General features: G+C 30.9%; 3 protein-coding genes across 6 annotated transcripts in view; 2 read left to right on the top strand and 1 right to left on the bottom strand.

Moving 5' to 3' along the window:
• Positions 1–12,327, bottom strand: part of LOC107453971 (TGF-beta receptor type-1) — a 716,084-nt gene that overhangs the window by 427,165 nt on the left and 276,592 nt on the right. The window lies entirely within an intron of this gene.
• Positions 43–694, top strand: LOC107453969 (uncharacterized). The gene is made up of 2 exons (XM_071186087.1): positions 43–573; positions 680–694. The coding sequence occupies exons 1-2, from the start codon at positions 43–45 to the stop codon at positions 692–694; spliced, it is 546 nt and encodes a 181-aa protein (XP_071042188.1).
• LOC139426640 (uncharacterized) lies at positions 2,192–2,938 on the top strand. Its single transcript, XM_071186084.1, has 2 exons — positions 2,192–2,495; positions 2,577–2,938. Exons 1-2 carry the CDS (start codon positions 2,192–2,194, stop codon positions 2,936–2,938), a joined length of 666 nt encoding a protein of 221 aa, XP_071042185.1.

Here is a 12,327-nt window from a genome sequence, read left to right as displayed (position 1 = left end):
AGCACCACCTCAATAAGGCCGGTATTCGATGCTTCTGCCCGTATGAAAGGACACCCTTCCCTTAACGACTGTTTACACAGCGGTCCTAACTTAATTGAACTTATCCCGGATGTCTTATTGCGTTTTAGGGAAAGAAGTATTGGTATTTTTTCAGATGTGAGAAGAACGTTTTTACAATTAAGTGTCGCCAAAGAAGATAGAGATTTTGTATGGTTCTTATGGTGGCAAAATGAGGAGGACAAAAAGTGTAAAATATTTCGACATACAAGAGTTGTCTTCAGGGTAACGAGTAGTCCTTTTCTTTTGGCAGCTGTTATCAGGTATCATATACAAAATGACCAAGATAACGATGAAGATTTCAAGAAAAGGCTCTTACAGAGTTTCTATGTTGGCAATTCTTTAACCAGTGTAGATACTCCACTTGAAATGGAAGAATTTAAGCAAAAATCTATTGAATTGATGAAAAAAGGAAGTTTCGAGTTGAGAAGTTGGGAAAACTCACATTGCAAAGACTCGCCCACAGAATCAACTATATTAGGTTTGAAATGGAATAAAGTGGAGGACACCCTCAAGGTAAATATGAGTTGGTTAAAAGAAATCAATATGGAAAAAGTCACTAAACGATCTATTCTGTCTATCGCTCACCGCATTTTCGATCCTATTGGATTTACCACTCCAGTCATGCTGTGCCTAAAGTTAATGCTACAAAAGGCATGGGCCGATGGGTGTTGCTTGGGATGAAGAGATAAGAGAAGATCTGAAAAAAGAGTTTCGTCAGTGGTATGCAGAATTAAAAATATTGGAAGAAATTGAGATTCCCAGATGGATTCTGGTTAATTCAGAAAATCTAGAGAACTGTTCCTTACATACATTTTGCGATGCCAGTAAAGAGGCTTATGCAGCTGTGGTTTTCTTAAGGATTGAAGAGAAAGATGGCGATAAAATCAGTTTTGTGTCGGCGAAGTCTCGTATTACGTCACTCAAAGGAGGGACCATACCAAGGTTGGAGTTAACCGCTGCCTTGGTGGGAGCTAGACTCTCACAATCAGTTGCACAAGCTCTTGACTGGAAGAATATCAAGCAATACTTTTGGAGCGATTCCACAACAGTTCTCGCTTGGATAACCAAAGCAGAAAATTGGTCAGTTTTTGTTAGGAATCGCACAGATGAAATAAGAAAATCGAGCGACTTCTTCTCCTGGCTCCATGTTGCAGGAAAATTGAACCCGGCAGATCTTCCTTCCAGAGGATGTTCTTCTAAAACATTGAAAGCTATGAAATGGTGGGGGGGGGGTCCAGCCTGGTTGAAAGAACCAACTTGGAATATTACCACAGAGATTGATGTCCACAATGACGAGGAAATTGTAAAAGAACTGTCAAAGTCTGGTGGTTTTTTGACCAATTGCAACCAATTGACTAAAGAAGACGACTCTCAATTGAATCATAACATCGACAGAGAAGAAATAATATCTGACCAACGGCAATATTTAACAATCTCAACTTGCGGCATTAATGTAGATATTTCATGGATTTTCTCTTACTTTTCTAAATATTCGAAGATTCTACGAATGATAGCGTAGATGCTGAGGTTCACAAGCAATTCACAGCTCAAGAAAGAATAGAGAAAAACTGGTGAACTGAAAGTGTCTGAATTGGTGATAGCTGAAAAAAGGTTGGCAAAACTAGTTCAGCAAATGGTTTTTGTCCCAGGAGACATTGACAGGCTCAAAACAATATCTGTGTTTAAAGATGAGGGAGGCCTTCTACGCGTCAAAACCAAGTTGACAGAAAGGAAAGACGACGCTGATTTTATATCTCCTATTCTACTACCTAGCAAACATGATCTTGTTGACTGCATAAATTTGGATTTGCATCTAAAAATGCGCCATGCTGTTTAAATGTATTGATGTCTAAACTAAGAGAAAGGTTTTGGATAATAAAGAGTAAAAAAGCAATTAGAAAGGTACTGAAACGATGTATAAGGTGCAAGAGACACGAAGCCAAACCAATACAAACTGTTCCTGTGGTCTTACCAGAAAATAGAGTCAGAGATGCGTCACCTTTTGAAGTCAGTGGAGTCGACCTATGTGGCCCCTTAATTCTTAATAACCAATCGAAAGCGTGTTTCGTCCTCTTCACATGTGCTGTGCACTGCTCCATCCATTTAGAACTGATACAGTCACTTTCTACACATGGTTTTTTTCTTGGCTCTTCGAATATTCATAGCCCGAAGGGGCAGACCAAAGGTCATCTATAGTGACAATGGAACAAACTTCGTGGGAGCCGACAACCTATTCAAATCTCTAGATTGGAGCGTGATCGAGATAGAATCTTCAATAAAAAGAATTCAGTGGTACTTCTGTCCCCCTGCTGCCCCATGGTGGGGAGGTTTTTGGGAAATCATGGTGAAGCTGATCAAGACCCTTTTGAGAAAAGTTTTAGGTAGATCTTCATTGAATTACGAAGAACTACAAAGTGTTCTTATCGATTGTGAAAGTACTGTAAACTAAAGACCCCTAACGTATGTTTCCGAAGACTCCAATGACCTGATTCCACTGACACCTGCATTGTTCTTAGGTGAGTTAACAGAGGTGGGTGTTCCAGACCTGGATAATATCGACAGAGTAAACCTAAAGAGAAGATTTCGTTATCAACAAAATCTAAGGAAAGATTTAAGAAAGCGATTTGACGAATACCTTGGAAAATTAGTAATGCGCCCGTCCAAGGTTAAAGGTAATCAACGAATAGCTGCGGGAGATATCGTCCTAATTGAAACTGAAGGTAAAAAGAAGGTTCTCTGGCCAATGGGAAGAGTGACGGAAACATCTGTAAATGAACTTAATATGGCGAATTTAAATCTCGAGCACCATCAACAGCCGCTGTTTTCCACACAGCTTCTTTTACGTAAGAAGCTGCGATGGCCGATCTATGGAGATTAGATTTAATAGGAATCAAAGATCCCATTGAGAAGAAATTGAAAAAGGAAAAAGATTTTGAAGCACAGGAACATTTTCTTAAGACGGCACAAAGGTCTTCAAAAGCTGGCTTGACGAAAAAATCATTGAAGAAGTACCCTCTAATGAAACAGCTTCTTACGTAAAAGAACAAAGAAGAGGTTGCCTATTTTGTGATAGCAAACATAATAGTTTCGACTGTTTTTCCGCCCAGAAGAAGCCTTTAGTTGAGAGGCAGGAAATTGTAAAAAGTAAAAAAGGGTGTTTTGCGTGTTTGGTTCCCGGACACGTAGCTAAGTACTGCAGGAATTTCATAAAATGCCTGATTTGTGGTCGAAAACATGTGACACTCATGTGTGAAAACCTAGAACAAATGAGAAAATCAGCTTCAAAAGAGGGAGAAAAGGCGCAGACGGAAACATCTGTAAATTAACTTAATATGGCGAATTTAAATCTCGAGCACCGTCAACAGCCGCTGTTTTCCACACATTGACAGTTCTTATAATAATGTTTGCAGTCAGTGTGGCACTTTGCTGTCATGGTTTGAGCCAGGATTGGATTACTCGTTCTAAAATCGATAAGTATCTTTCTAACTTTTAACATCACTTGCAGATTTTCATACTTACAGATTTTCTAAATTTTCTACATGTTTTTCAAATTTTGATATTTTTATTCATAGCTTGCGAGTTCTCTAAACATTTTACATAGCTTTAATTTTTCTTAAATACTTGACCGTTGCTTTTGAATTTTTTAAATCTTGTGCATAATTTCTGAATTTTTAAATTTTGCATGTAGATTCTGAATTTTTTAAATGATGAAACATAGCTTTTGAATTTTTTGAATATTGTCTAAAGTTAGTAAATATTATAATGTATGTATGTTGCTTAATTAGTCACGACCAAAAATTAACATTAAAAACCGTTCCTAGTTAATTAAAAACTAAATTGATACAAATCATCTAAAATAATTTAAATAAATTTAACAAAACAGGGGCATTTAAATTTTACTTAAATTCAAATAAAAAAAAGTTAAAAAATATAAAAGTGATGCATTATAAACTGATTTTCCTATATTTTGAAATTTTCGTTCCGTTTAAAAAGAGCGTTTATTAAACTAGATTATGTATTTTTTTTTTGCCTGCGCAATACGTATAATAGAATGAAGTTTTTTCATTTAAATAAGGTAAAACAATTTCTATAATAGGAGAAAAAAATGCAAGCCTTTCTCTGCGTAATGTTTAGATATCGAAAAGAATACCTCATACGGTATATCGTCTATAAGCATAACCTACTATCAATCATCTAAGAAGAAATATTTCAAAAACAATTTTCAACGTTTGAAAGATTTACTATGGCGTGTAACTTAGTATGTACTTTCTTCAGTTTTTCCTTGATGCCAAATTTGTAAAATTATTATCGGAAATAAAACAGAAAACAAAGTAAGAACTTAAGCCATTTCGAAAATAAACTAAATAGGTTAGATAAAAATGAATGAATATTATTCCATCCTATCAACTTGGAAATGTAGTGCACGCAGGTGCTTTATTTCCGAAAAATAACCTTGCTTCCAAGAAACGTTTTATGCCAGATTTTATTTTGGCATTAGCTAGAGGGTATAATTGAATACAAATACGAGATTAATGATGGAAAGACGTCACTTTTTATTTAAATATTCGGAGCTTTAGATTATTTTTTAATATAATTATTGAATATTTAAGAAAAAAAGAAAGCCTTAAATGGATTGGCTATAATGTTTGGAATTTTAAACCGTTGCGACAGGTTGCAGAAAAAAGCTTCATCTCACATTTTTACAAAAGAATATTTTTTCGAAGCTCTTTCGCCAAAAAAATGAAGTCACAGTTTAAGGGTTTTAAACTTGAACCAAAGCTATATTTATAGAATATATACACACACTATTTCGGGGTAAATAATTAAATAGAAAAAAAAGGCTTATATTATTAAAAAGACATACAAATGTTTGAAAATTGAGTAACTTGGAGAAATTTTTCACGCCAATGGAAATGAAAAAGCCGTAGTTTGAATGTTTTTCTAAGCTCTATCACGAAGAAAAGAAGAGCCATATTTAAATGCGTTGTACTTGAGACAAAGCTAAAATTTTAATAATATTTTGACGATAAGAATTATATGGAACGAAGACATATAAACACTTCAAAACATATAAAAAATTTTAAAAAAATATCTCCGACTTGGCGAGATTTTTTAAACGAGATGAAATTTGTATAAATCAATGAATAATTCTGACGTTTTGCGAACTTTTTTAATTAAAAAAAAGCAATGTTGCATTAGAATTAATTTTTGACTGCCGAAAAATTAGATTTAAAAAAATGCTTATTGCTTTTAACAAACTCTTAGTGCTGTTTTTCGAATCTCTGTATCCGCCAAGAAAAATAAAAAAACCATAGTTAAAGTGCTTTACACTTGAAGCAAAACTATATGTATAATCTTGCCGTGAAGAATTATCTGGGCTTTAGAACAGACAAATAACTTAAATCTTTAAAAAGTTATTCAACTTTTTTTAAAAATCGTCAATTCGGTGACATTTTTCCACCTAGATGAAAATTATCAATATCACTGTCGTATTCTCAGTTTTTACAAGTATTCTCAGTATTCTCCTCTAAGTCGTATTCTCAGTTTTTAAGCTCTACATATATTGATAAAACACATTTTTATACTGAAAATATATTGATTTTTGTTTCACGCACGTTGGTAAAACATTTCCATATAAGGCATTTTTTTATAGCATTGCGCAACGCCTTTATTTAAAATTTTACTTGTGACGACATAGAAGATGTGATTTTATTATCAGACCAACTCTATTGTTTTCAAATATATCACGTCAAAGTTATCAAAAAATAAAATACTACTAACTGGAAAAGTTGAGAAAAAAATAAAATGTCATTTTCTTACTTAAGTGTATCAAACCCAGAACAGATAAGTTCTATATATTCTCCTTAGCTTTAAATTTTACGGGTGTTTCAACATGCTTATCAACTTAACTGCTCTAATTTAAGTCATTTAATGGAACCCAACTAAAATGGTAATCATATTGATACATCTCGTGGAGTACCTCTTCTATCAATCCCAGTAAAGTACTAATGCGTGTTATAGCTGCATAGAAGCGTCTCTACTACCTGTTGGTACAGAGAGGAATATTTGTGACAGAGCAGTTATTGTAATTGGCGAGAAATGTTTATGTCAATTTGGAAGACCACATAAACTTGAATTGGAGATGGAACATTTTAGACGTTAATGTTGGTATGTAGAGAAATTACAATATTTCTATTATTACTGAAGATATCACATTTTAGTACGACTTCAGTATCATTCAGAAATTTCATTGATTATATTTTAACTAAACTTTTAAGAAGACTTTAATTTTTAAGGAGAACTTAGTGTTTTTAAAAACTATTTTAAACAAAATAAATTCTGTCCCTTCTGTCAAAAGTTTAGATATTTAAGTTTTAAAATATTTCATTTATATTTCTGAAGATTTCTTTAATATTTTTATTTCATAATATTTTCCCTCTATAATTTGTCTTTGTCTTCTCATTTTTTTGCACGATACAAATTTATACATAGCAAAATATTGTGAAAAAATGTAAGGCAATGTGCAAAAATATGTAGGTAATAAATACCCACAAGTTTCGAATGTGGTTCGAATGAAATTAATGTTGGAATTTATGAAAAATAATGAATATACCGGTAATCGTTAATTTTTCAAAACATTATTTAATGCAAATAAGTTAATCCTTTTTAATATTTTGGTAATTTTTACTATCCTATGGATACCTTTAAATTTAAAAAAGAAATTTTTCATTTACAATAGTATTTGTTTTTAGCTTGTGCCACTTGTCAATACTGACAAGTCTATTTTAAGGCAGAGGGGTGTCCTTTTTGTTTCCCAGTGGCGCCATCTATAGCCAAGAATTCAACTTCTTCCACATATATACGTCACAGCTCGTTACACATTCACACACCATTCATCCATCCTCAGATCGTAATGTAATTTTGAGCTAAATTAGAGCAAGTCAATCTCTGATCCAGTACCCCCAGAGGTATTGATTTGTTATTGGAACTTGGATGATTTTGTGATCCCGACAGATTTAGCGTCACCATCTTTGGTCGGCGAAGGTCGAACTCACTACCTCTTTGACATGAGCCAAACGCTCTACCAACTATTCTATCCTTACCGTATATTATTATTTAACTAGCGCAAAACAAATTCAGAAAAAAATATGAATTATGAATTAAAATTTATTATCTGCTATTCTAAGTTGTTTTCAACAATTCTATTATAATCTTTTCTTTTTAGGTAACATATGAATCATTCAAAAACAACGCTTAATTTTTCTCATCGAACAACACCATTACTTTTAAGTACGGAGAATAAATACATTGAAGTAATGTTGTAAAGTATCTTTTGTGCCAGGAAATACCATAAAAAAATTATTTATAAAGAGAAAAAAAAAGTTTTATTAGATTTTTTTCAATATTTATCAGAATCGCTTTCAAACTTTTAATGCTAAGTTGTTGTTTTTTTGTTAAAATGTAATAAAGCAAAATAATTATTGGGTTGCAAATAGTTATGTGAAAACAGTTTGTAAGTTGCTTAAAATTTAATATTGAATTTTAAAATACTTTGCAAAAAATAAGATAGTTAAAAACAATAAAAATTTAGTTAAAAACAATAAAGAGATAGTTAAAAATAATAAGTCAGTTATAAGCATATAAAAACAATAAACTGATATGCAAACGATTTTTTTTTGTGTTTTACAGTGAGGAATATCTTATCGTAAATAGAAAAATTATAACGTCGAACTTAGTTTTATTATCATGTATGGTTTCAAAAATTAAAACGTTCCTCTTAGTAACACACTTCTGTTCCATTAAGCAAATTAGTTACTCAAATATCATAGAGACCAGAAACGATTTCTAGAAAATTAAACGTATAACGCAGATCAAAATACCGAAGCTACCGGTGGCAACGAGAAAAGAGCTATTTTCTAGAACTAAAAGCACTAAATAACGGGAGAAACGTTATTTTATTGGTTGACCAAACTCTTTCCACGTGATCGAAATCTCAGCCAATCAGATTGTTGGCCGCAGTTTCTAAGGGCTGCATTTAATGATTCAAATGGATTAAGGAGTGAATTTCCATTTTGAATAGGTTTTCACTTTTAAGGGATGCGAAGATGTTGCAATTTAAAATTTAAACGAATTTAAGATGATCTTTTATTTAAAAAATTGGATCAAACAGTATCTTTATGAATGAGAAAATATTATTTAAACTTTGAAACAATTCTTGAATTTAAATATTCAAAGTAATACTTTGAAGGTTGATGTGTATTTAGGTTTCATACAACAAATTGACACGAAAATGTTTAAATTTAAATACCATATTTTTCGTTTGGTTATTGAAGTGAAATCAGACTTAATTTTTGTTTGGCAGATACTTTTACTTGGAGAAGCAGAATTCTGCCTATTATTTTCTTAGGTTTAATCAACATTTTTTCGAAAGAATTTTTTTTTTCCAGAACAGCACATTCGAGAACATTTTTTTTACAATACAAACTCAAGAATAAAATAAAAGGGAAAATACAAAAAATAAAATTAAGATTTTAGGGATTAAAATAAGTTTAGCTTCGGATAATTCGTTACTTAAATTATTTTAAGTTAATGATTTTCTTTTTCTTCTAAATTTCAAGTTTTTATTGATTCATCTTTTATAAAAATTTGTTTTTGAAGGGGGAAAAACTTTCTTTTCAAAGTTTTAACTATTTTATGCTATTCAAAAATTTTTGTTGAACGAAATATGAACGACTAATGTTTAATCAATTGTGACGTCATCACACTTTTTCGCCCATCTCGCAGTGACGTTCACCGATCTGACATGAAGAGCAGATAGATGCTCAACAATTAATAATTTTGTGTCTTTGTCATATTTTTGTTTACTCTTTTTATTTCCCAATAATGTTACGACTGTAATTATATATAGTTCTAAAGTTAAGAAGTTTTTTTCATTTAATTTGTCTTGTTTTATTTATTTACTAATTTTTTTTTGCTTGCGAAAATTTGTGTTCATTAAAGATGATTATAAACATGTAACATTATTCAAGACTCTCTTTGTCTTAGACATAAAAATGAAACAAATCGTCAACGCGCAATATAATCTATTACCACAGCGGGGCGCTGTACAATTTTGGTCGAAAAGTGTTGACATTTTGTCACGTTTTGAAAATAAAATGTGCTGCTTTTTTACTTGTCATCATAGTGGAACTCTGCAGACATAAATTAAATCCAGTTTACAAGCCTTAAAGATGGTGCTTAATCTGGCAATTTTGTGCAATAATTGCCCCTCAAAGCAATGGTTCGTCCATCAAAGATAATACATAAAGACGATCCAGTCTGACGCCATCACAGCGTTTTTCTTAAAGTTTTTTCGAGCGTGCATTGTTGCTGGAGGGGAACTGCGCCCTCTGCCAAATCTAAAATAAACTGCAAATTTGTAAAGTTGTCTACGATTTAAAATTAAGTGCCTCTTTCGCATTTTTGTTTAATTATGTACAATTATATATTTAAAGCATAAACAAATAATACTTCTATGTGATTTATTGATTTATAGTTGATATTTTCCACTTGATTCCAATAAAATTTAACGCATCTGTTTCCATTACTTTCAGTTTTATTATTATTTTGTTCATGCTGAGCATTTGAGTAATATAATTCTTCACATCAATTTTTCATAATATTCATAATTCCTCAAATCAATTCAAAATCTTTAGTCTTAGATTATAGTTTTTGTATTCGTAAAATTATTATTGTTATATTTTTACTTATTACTCCATATTTCATTTGAATATGTGATAAATTTAGACTAAAAACAGAGAAAAGAATAATAAAATGTTTATTAAATAACAATAAGCAATAATTCATATCCGTATATATTCTGCTATCGGTTTAAATGGTTTAAAAGTACACGTCAAACATAAAAATATATATTTTAGTTATAGAAATAAATTTTCGAATAAGAAAAATGGAAAAAAAAAATTTAAATATTGAAATTAAATTGTAATTCATCTTCACAAAATGTACTTTTGTCTTCATTAACACGCTCCATAGAATCAATAGAATATAATTAAAAAAAAAGCGATGAACATCTTTTAAAACTAGCAGTTCAGTTTTCACCGTAGCAGGGTGCTGAAATCATTTGGGCAAGAATGTTGCCATTTAGTCTCTCTTTGGGAGGAAAAAAAAGTGTTACTTTTTTACATGCTCCACCATTGATGTGGAAACTATTTTTACATATTTCTCTGTAGTTTTTTTTTTCATAAAGAGGAATAAAAGTTTTTGTTTAAAAATAAAAGATGAATATTTCCAGTTTCGGCAAACGAACGCTAAAAAATCGTTTTGCTGCATCATATTTGATGATATTTAGAAATGCAAGGAAATAATGAAAGTAAAATCTTTATTTCAAAAGAGCAATCGACATTCTCTAAGTTTATCACTAAAAAAAACAATATAGTTAAATAACGATAAAATTAATGACATTCGACTAAAATAATACTGTAAAAAAACTATTACGAAAAATTAATAAAAAAAATAAAATTTAAAATTAGAAAACGATAACAAAAAATGTGACCGAGAATCGTCCGCTAAAATAATTTTTTTATCATATCTCTCTTTAAAATATTAGCATATTGATACGTATCATAATATGCATATAATTTCTATACCATCTAAGAAACTAATTAATATTTTGGAACATCTCTATTATTAAAAAGTGTAAAATTGAACTTGTTACCGAACTTAAATAGATAAGGTTGTTAGTACTTTTAATTTCTCATTCAAAGTTATTGTAGGATGACACCGCGCCGGAGGACAAATAGAAATTATATATTTACACCCATTTTTGCTAAATATGATCAAATTATTTTCGTATATTCATATTTGACACTAAGATATTTCAGGTACTAGTTATATATAAAAATAATAATAATAACATATAAAATAATTTTTAACGGATATATATTAATTTCATGCTTCAAATACTTGATAAACAGGGGAATATCATCTAATAAGTAGGAAAGGTTTTTAACACACTAACGATTTTTAAATTTAAAATTTCATAAAAAGGTTCAATATACATTTTAAATAAAAGAAAACAAAAAAAGTTACATTTCGAAAATGATAATTAGTTACTTAAAAAGTAGGGAAAAAAAAAGAAAATCATATCCAAATATGTCAGCATGCAATTAATTGTCCTTTTTTTTTCTTTGTAGAGGGCTCTAAAAGGTTTACATAAGAATCTAAATAATGGAGTTAGCTGTAGTAGAATTAACAGTTTTTCATTGTTCGAGCTAAACAGGGAAGCATCGTTTAATTATTAAAGTATATTTTAAAACCTGTGGAATTAGAAAACAAGAAAAACTCGCACTTAGATATCTCGATGACAGGCTGAGATGGAAAAAAAATCTCATTGGTACGGCGCTGGCCTGCTCTGGGCTGTAGTCTCAAGAAGAAGAATGTTTTAAAACTAAGTGACTAAGACTTGTTAATATTACATCAAAAAAATTAAATTAATTTCACTTTATTTGTTGAAATCGATAGCTAATAGCAGTTCAAATTGAAATTCCAATTAATATAAATGACTCAATGCCAGTGAATTTAGATCAAAGTTCATGGGCACCTCTCAATTGATTTGATTATAGGTGAATTCGGAACAAAAGAAAACTCTTACCATAGAATAAATTTGCATTTTTCCAATAGAAAAAAATCAAATAGAATCAATAGAATCCTGTAGTTGCAATTCTCAACTTTCGAATGAACAGTTCGATACGTCGAAGGAAACTTAATATTGCTAAAATATATACTGAAACTGAGATTTAAGCCCTTCAGACAAAACGTAATTCAGCGACGCATTCTATTTGGCTACTCTAGGAACTGAGAACGATAAATGATGTTTGGTAGTATTGAATTTGTGAAAGTTGTTCGATACGACAAGTTTTACTTCTAGATTTGAAAGCAACTTGTTTGTGGTGAGATATTTATTAAGAAAAAGTGAAAACTTTAGAACGACACATTTTTAGAGAAAAATGAAAATGCCGATTTGCCTAAGGGCTCCAATGTACTGAATTTAGAATATTTGGATGGCAAAAAAGTAATTTCGGTTTCTTAGAGTGGAATTAAACTCATATTTTTCCTACACAAAAATAACTTAAATCAATCGTATATCTTAAATTCTGTTCGTTGACCTCATGTCATATTTCTGGTTACTTCATAATCTTGCTCTCATAGTACTTCTGGTTCTTATAAGCAACCAAGAGTGTTTTGAGGTAATTGCTATTACAGAAATTT

Source organism: Parasteatoda tepidariorum, chromosome 1 (assembly GCF_043381705.1).
Source record: "Parasteatoda tepidariorum isolate YZ-2023 chromosome 1, CAS_Ptep_4.0, whole genome shotgun sequence".
Lineage (NCBI taxonomy): Eukaryota > Metazoa > Arthropoda > Arachnida > Araneae > Theridiidae > Parasteatoda > Parasteatoda tepidariorum.
This window is presented reverse-complemented; position numbering and strand designations above follow the sequence as displayed.